This window comes from Mytilus galloprovincialis, chromosome 3, assembly GCF_965363235.1.
Source record: "Mytilus galloprovincialis chromosome 3, xbMytGall1.hap1.1, whole genome shotgun sequence".
NCBI classification, from domain to species: domain Eukaryota; kingdom Metazoa; phylum Mollusca; class Bivalvia; order Mytilida; family Mytilidae; genus Mytilus; species Mytilus galloprovincialis.
The window spans coordinates 74,380,631-74,388,489 of NC_134840.1; the positions used below are offsets into that span (position 1 = coordinate 74,380,631).

At 32.5% G+C, this 7,859-nt stretch overlaps 1 protein-coding gene across 1 annotated transcript; it reads right to left on the reverse strand.

Annotated features, from left to right (window-relative positions):
* Positions 1–472: 472 nt before the first annotated feature.
* On the reverse strand, positions 473–6,107 carry LOC143066564 (uncharacterized). Its single transcript, XM_076239452.1, has 7 exons — positions 5,735–6,107; positions 4,442–4,522; positions 2,553–3,009; positions 2,055–2,247; positions 1,534–1,616; positions 1,162–1,261; positions 473–802 (listed from the first exon to the last, which is right to left on the reverse strand). Exons 2-7 carry the CDS (start codon positions 4,513–4,515, stop codon positions 528–530), a joined length of 1,182 nt encoding a protein of 393 aa, XP_076095567.1. The 5' UTR covers positions 4,516–4,522; positions 5,735–6,107; the 3' UTR covers positions 473–527.
* Between the last annotated feature and the right edge of the window lie 1,752 nt (positions 6,108–7,859).

Below are 7,859 nucleotides of genomic sequence, written 5' to 3' on the forward strand. Positions count from 1 at the left end.
AGGCAGATGATATAGCAGTACTGCATGTAACCCCTTAGAATATTGCTCAACAACTATTCTAGGCATATTTTTGGCATTAAATAAAAATGGCTTATCTGGTCAGTTTGAATAAATTTGTTCTAGCGTCGTTTAAAACGACTTTGAATATGTTTTAAAGGTGTCAAGTTGTAGTGTTTTTGTTCCTAATATAGAAACCGAAAAACCCGCCACAATATACGCGTGTGAAATCAAAACCGATGAAATAAGATGTATTTAATTGCACTTGAAAATACTGAGCACGCAGGTTGACGTTTGCACAGCAGTGTCTAAGTTATGGATTTCCTCTGCAGATCAATAGTATAGATGTAGATGTAGATAGATGATTCGAAAACATGACATACGAAAACATATGACACGACGATAGGTACATCGCCAATTTCATTATGATGTTCAAATTTTAAATACTCCGTACTTGAATAATTAAAATATAATATTAAACAAAAATAAAAGATTTATTAAATAAACAAATAAAAAACGAAAATAATTAATCAATGTTCAAAATCTTCATCAGGTTTGCTATGACAACAAAATAGTTGACAGAACCACTGTCGAAAGCTCGTGAATCTACTGCAAGGTTTGGATTGAAAGTCAACTTCTATATCTATTGCAGAATCTTTTGTTTTACTAGTAATCGTTGAAACGTGTATATCTTCCACTACTGATGAAAAGAATGGCCTTAAATGTGGTCTTGGAGTTTCTTCTGTGTCACTTAAACTAATACTGAACCATTCACTGTCCGATGTCCTTGATGTGTCTGGTATATCTAAAAGAAATTCGAACTTTATTAACAGAGGAACAGTGAAAGTCAGACATTTTTTTTAAGTCTCGCCTAAAGCCTTTTAAATTACAATCTCATTATCAATCACAGCAAAACTAGTTTGGGTGTGCAAGTTGAGTACATAATTGTAATATTATGAAACAAACAATTTGTACTGGTATTCAAAGTTTCAGTGATGATTTTCTTTTTATTCTTATAAAGTTTTACGTACAAAAATGAGTGACACTGATATATTATTGTTGATATCCAGCATCTGGCAAGATTCATCATGAACCAAAAAGCCACCAAGGTTAAAAAATGAAAACTAAGATAGATAGAAAAGGGGGATTTCGAATATAATTTACCCTCGTCCTCTATTTCGTCATCCAATGTTGACAAATCTAACTTTAGTTCCTCCTTTAAAAGCTGTTTATCAATGATGTCTTTTGTTGAAGACTTGTTTCTCTGAAAAATAGAGTCAAATTAAGTGTTAATTTTACTAGGTCCTTTTATGCCAGTCATGATATAAAAATTGGGGGTATCTGTTTTGAAAGACCACTGTAAGTGATACAAAAGGAATACAATATTCGTTTATTGTTATTTTTTACATTTTGTTTCAACTTAGGCTTATAGACAGCATTTCACCAGCAGTATACTAGTATGTGAATCAATGGTGAAAATTATATTTTCATCTTTTACCGTAATATTTTTTTTTTATAAATATCAACATAATTTACCTTAAATACTATATCGGCTATCCGTCGAAGATATCCCCTTTTATTTGGAACAGTTTGACTTATTACAGATCCGTCCAGTTCTTCTTAAAAACAAAGCAAAAATGTTTCTCAATTATAAACTTGAAAATTGAAAAATAAACACACACTGTTACTGTTGTAACACCAACGATTGCTTGTGTCTCTAACGACAAACTCATTATTACGGTAAATTTAGTTATTATATTATACTTTAATGTCCTTTTTTGGTTTCAAAAGCTCTTAAAATTTTGTTTAACTTTTTAAATTTTCAAATATGAAACAGAGGCCATGTTTGAAGTTGGGAACTTCGTTATTTTTAATCAACATAAGATAAAAAAAAATATTGGTTTTATTTTGGGTTAACATCGAAAACAATTATCATGTTTGATTTGTTAGGATTATTTTCCTTTCAGGTACGTTTGTTTATATTTCCATACGTGTTCCTCTACCTTTTTTTAAATTTCATATTTTCGTTAAAGGGGTTAATTTCTATATGTGCTTACTGTCGATTGCTACATTCCACGTGTCTGTCATTTGGAAGCTTTGGTAATTGTTATGCTGTTCTCTCACAAATGAGTTTATTCTTTCTTCTTTCGCCGGTGAAAGGAAGGATCCTTGTTGTCTTTTTTCTATGTGTTCCTCTTTAAGACACAGATCTTGTTGTGAAGTCAAATCCTTCTCTATATTGTCTCTTGCCTGTCAACAAAAAAAAATATAAATATATGAATTTACGATAGTAAACGATTGCTATCTACGCAAAATATTGAAACAGGTCATTTAAATAAAAAAAAAATATTAAAAGGGAAGGATACTTTATGAGCTACTGATTGGTTGGAGGGTTGCTTCTACGAAAGTGTAATTGTTTTTAATATAAACACTGATACCATAATTTTGTACACAAATATAAACACTGCTGTACCTATAGTCCTATAGTTTTTTTTAAATGCTAAGTTCATTATCACCAATTACTCAAACGCATTTAAACAAAAATATGTTAGTACCTCCTGGGAAACACGCCGCAGTAAGTCAAGGTCAGTGGCTGGTTTCCAGAATTCTTCAAATTGCTTCTCTATCTTTTCTTGGTCTTTTGTTAACCTATTTCTCTCCTCTTCTTCCTGGATTATATTTTCTCTGGCATATGCGTCAACAAGTTTACTGTATTCAGCATCTCTGACGGATTTGTAAAAAGCAGCAAATTCATCGTCGTCTGTTAATTCTTTGGTTGAAATTATCTTTTCTTGTTCTCTTACTTTCCTATTTCTCTCCTTTTCTTCCTGGATTATATTTTCTCTGGCATATGCGTCAACAAGTTTACTGTATTCAGCATCTCTGACGGACTTGTAAAAAGCAGCGCATTCATCGTCGTCTGTTATATCTTCTTCATTGTTATTCAGTGGTATTTCAGTCTCGTTACAATTAACTATTTGTGCGCCAGACATAATGTTAGCTTCTATTTTGCTGAAAATGAAAGCAAGGATCATTAAGAATTTATGTAATGCCGTTAAGGAAAATTATACTCATTCAATAAAATACACGAAAAGTGAAGAGAAAGTCTCAAAGAGAGGAGCCAGACACACTGAATGTTTTGCTTTTTTTTTTAATTAGAAAATGTAGATGTCTAACATTTTTTTATACGACCGCAAAAATTGAAAAAAAAAAATTGTCGTACGTCGTCGTCCGGCGTTGGTGTCGGCTTCGTCGTCGTCCGAAGACATTTGGTTTTCGCACTATAACTTTAGTATACGTAAATAGAAATATATGAAATTTAAACACAAGGTTTATGACCATAAAAGGAAGGTAGGGATTGATTTTGGAAGTTTTGTTACAACAGATTAGGAATTAGGGGCCAAAAAGGGCCCAAGTAAGCATTTTTTTTTTGGTTTTCGCACAAAAACTTTAGTATAAGAAAACAGAAATCTATGAAATTTTAACATAAGGTTTATGACCACAAAAGAAAGGTTGGGATTGATTTTGGGAGTTTTGGTCCTAACAGTTTAGGAATTGGGGCCAAAAAAAGGTCCCAAATAAGCATTTTTCTTGGTTTTCCCACAATAACTTTAGTATAAGTAAATAGAAATCTATGAAATTTTAACACAAGGTTTATGACCACAAAAAGAAGGTTGGGATTGATTTTGGGAGTTTTGGTCCCAACAGTTAAGGAATAAGGGACCAAAAGGATCCAAAATTAAACTTTGTTTGATTTCATTTAAAAATAAGTTATTAGGGTTCTTTGATATGCCAAATCTAACCGTGAATTTAGATTCTCAATTTTTAGTCCTTTTTTCAAATTGTTTTACGTTAAAACTTAGTTTGATTTTAACAAAAATTTAATTCTTTGGGTTCTTTGATATGCTGAATCTAAACATGTACTTAGATTTTTAATATTTGGGCCCGGTTATCAAATTAGTCCACATTGAAGTCTAAAGGGTCTAAAATTGAACATTATTTGATTTCATCAAAAATTGAATTCTTGGAGTTCTGTGATATGCTGAATCTAACCATGTATTTAGGTTTTGGATATTGGACCATAATAGGTAAATGTCCAAAATTAATTTTTTTAAGTTTTAAAGTTTAAGTTCTTAGACCACATTCATTCTGTGTCAAAAACCTATGTTGTGTCAACTATTTAATCACAATCCAAATTCAGAGCTGTATCAAGCTTTAACGGTGTGTCCATACTTGCCCTAACTGTTCAGGGTTCGACCTCTGCGGTCGTATAAAGCTGCGCCCTGCGGAGCATTTGGTTAGTATTTGAAGTAATATACATTTTTGTAGTGTTAAAATCTTAGCCAATACTCAATAGTTCTTACATTTTAAAATAAATTTCAAGCTAGAAATTATATAACTAGCAGTGCGAACATATATCATAATGATGGTAGTCAGTACTTACCTGAAAGCAACTTGAAATAATGACACCATTAAACTACGGATATTCCACCCAAGACTATCATTATTGGTCTCCATTTCTATTCTGAAAAAAGTGCAAATATTACAGTAAAGCTGTTTTATTTCGGTAATTTTAAATATAATTTCCCTAATTTGTTGTAATTAAATCTGTCAGTTTCTCACTCCATCTTTCTCATTTTTTTCCTCTGATCAAAGAACTCATTGTTTGACTCATCCAACCTATTGCTCGTTCATGCAATAATATATCAATGTTATGAATATAAACTTACCAAGTTGTTCTCGATTGCTGAATCTCGGACAAATGGTTATATTAGTTTAGAATCTTTAAAAAGCGTGTACACTGCTGAAGGCAAGTTAACAAACTAGCGACGTTGCCAAAGATATATTAGAATTATGACGTTTAGACGTTGAACAACGATTATGTTACATAGTTTCTAATGGTCGAGGTTTAACTGTACATGATCCCTGTTCTTATAACACAAATAGCAAATAGTACTATTTTAACAGCAGTTTACAAGGGTTCAAACAACTTCCAGGCAAAGTTGACCTCGGATAAATTTTGCCATTGAATAATTTTGTTATTAGGGTTATAGTGACTCCAACGTATCTCCGTGTTTAAACATCCATGATACATTTGAGCATAACTAGGGAAAGTAAATTCAGAAAAGCGCTACGACCGTACGATTTGTATAAAGTGTTCTTTAAATTTTAACTGATATTTTCTGTGCTTATATAACATATGTATGTCAATTTATTACATTGATTTGAATTATATGCACAATACTGCTAGATAAACAGACTGTCTTCAACTAACTTTATAATTGTTTTATATGTTTATGGTGCACTTTCAAGCCAATTTTACACAATTTTACATATATTTATAAAAAAACCAATAACCAAATATAAATAAATAAAAAAAATAACACTGTAGGCAGCGGTGGAATTGCTACTTTTTCTTTATTTGAAATGCAAAATCTTTTTATAACAAGATTGATTTATGTTAATGATTCTTGCAAACGTCCAATATTAAAATAGTTAAATTATTCTAACTTTGTAGCCTGGCTGTTAACTTGGATGATCGGAATAATATACTTATTGTACTTTCGTCAGGAAAAAAATCGGTCCCAAAATGAAAAGTTGTGTAAAATGAGGTTAAAGAAAAAAAAGTTGTTGAATAGTTCACAGGAAGACAAATACATCAATAATGTTCGCTAAATTTATTTTGGATTTGCCTTACTGTGGAAAATAACGCTTAAAAAAAAAAAAATAGTCTTACCTTACAATGATATTCCAACAATCTTCACCAAACTTTCAAATATGCAGGCGTATAAAAGCAGCAGTCAGATAGATAGCAACGTTCTACTCTGATACAAGGTTGCCAGAGAGGTTTATGACGTTTCGACGTTAGATGTCATGTGGGAACGCTTGCGTTAACTGATTGGTGCTGCATGGACTCCAATCAATCCAACCAATGCGAGTCTTTGTGAATATTGCCGATTGGTGTTTTTTTTTTTGCTTTGCCAATGGAACACAAGTAAGGATCATGTACCGGAAAACATGGTCGCCACCAGTGTAGTAAATTTACTGAGTTTGAAAATACGAAGACCGCTTTATTGCTTCTCACAAATCTCCGATCCTCAAATGTGTAGGCTTGGTACTTGTAGAATTTTATTTTACAAAACTCAAAGTACTAATACCTTTATGTTTTACCTTCTATCGAATTAAGTACATTTCTGAATTTTAGGTATTCGTGTTTTCCGTATTAAGCAATTATATTAGCTAGACAAAGCTTTAAAGATCTTTGAATATAATTATCTGCATAAAAGTCATTCAAATTGACACACAAATGATACAGGAAACACTCATTGTGTCAAAGAAATCACGGCAATGAAATACATATATAAATGTTTGATTCGTTACTGTTGACAGTATGGGGAAAATCTGGTTAAGTTATTATTTGGAATTAGCTTTGACTAACTATAGCGTGCTGTAACGGCGATTACTCTTATGTACCTTGACTTAGTGTTGGTTTTTTCTTCGTTTTGTTACTGGGGTGTTTTTTGTGAGCAGTGGCGTTCTGGTGAATTTCCAACTGATTTTATGCCCCCACCTACGATAGTAGAAAGGCATTATGTTTTCTGGTCTGTGCGTCCGTCTGTCTTTGTCCGTTCATCCGTCCGTCCGTTCGTTCCGCTTCAGGTTAAAGTTTTTGGTCAAGGTAGTTTTTGATGAAGCTGAAGTCCTATCAACTTAAAACTTAGTACATAATAGTTAGATTTTTTCTACTATTCAAAATTTTTGTATAGCCCAACACAAGTGACATTCTGTGTAGTATATATATGTCGTTGGTATTCGTTTGATGTTTGTTTGTTTGGGGTTTTTTTTGCCGGTTTTTTGTTCATCTTAAATCAGGCCGTTATTTTTTCTGATTACCTCTTTTGAATTGTTCCATGCACGGTTTGTCATACTGGTGCTTTTTATCTATACAGTATGGGTGTCGCTTATTGTTGAAGGCCGTACTGTCAGTTCTTGCCAGTTTGACTCTGGTGCATATATAGTTGTTCCATGCACGGTTTGCCATACTGGTGCTTTTTATCTATACGGTATGGGTGTCACTTATTGTTAAAGGCCGTACTGTCAGTTCTTGCCAGTTTGACTCTGGTGCATATATAGTTGGCTCATTGGTAATCGTACTATGCTTTTCTTTATTTTGATATTCTAATTTAAAACAAAACTCATGGTAAAAGAACATTTTTTAGATGGAAGGTTTTAGAAACAATTTATATTGTGCAATCCCTTTTGTATTATTCAATCATTTTTGCAATACCAGAATAATTATATGAATAAGATGAAAGCTGATGCACATGCACGTTTGCGTGTGTGACACAAAACCATGACACATCAAAAGAAAGGCGAAAGATAAGAAAATCTCCGATGTCATCTGTGAAACGGATATTCCATAGCGGCCAACTAATATACATAATATGGGTCTTCGAAAAGACGATTTAAACTTTTCATAATGATAGCGAAATTGTATACATCAATATTTTGTAAAAAAAAGTGATTCACTCGCTGAACACTAGCGAACGAACTGTTTAATCATTGGGCTTTTATTTGAAAAAAGACAAGCAATGAGAAGATTGCATAAATTAAAACATGGAAATATGTGTCCCTCCGGCACAGTCGATGTGAACACGTGTCCCTCATCACCATTAACACAAGTGTTATAACAATAAATATAGCTCAATTTTGTGTCAATGCAAGAGTGTACACGCTGAAATGTCTTATCTGCTTTACTGACCATGCATGCTTGAGTTAATGTTGAAAGTATCTAAAATAAAGGTTTTACTACAAATATCACAAAAACTCACCATTATCGATGATCGATGACAATAAGGTTA

Bases quoted from the DNA above. Each gene is read 5' to 3' on its own strand.
- LOC143066564 (XM_076239452.1), bottom strand. From the start codon at position 4,515: ATGGAGACCAATAATGATAGTCTTGGGTGGAATATCCGTAGTTTAATG. The intron at 2,248-2,552 runs GTACTAACATAT...TTTTGTTGACAG, and splicing joins TGCGGCGTGTTTCCCAGGAG to GCAAGAGACAATATAGAGAA. The intron at 1,617-2,054 runs GTAAGCACATAT...TTTGTTTTTAAG, and splicing joins GTGGAATGTAGCAATCGACA to AAGAACTGGACGGATCTGTA.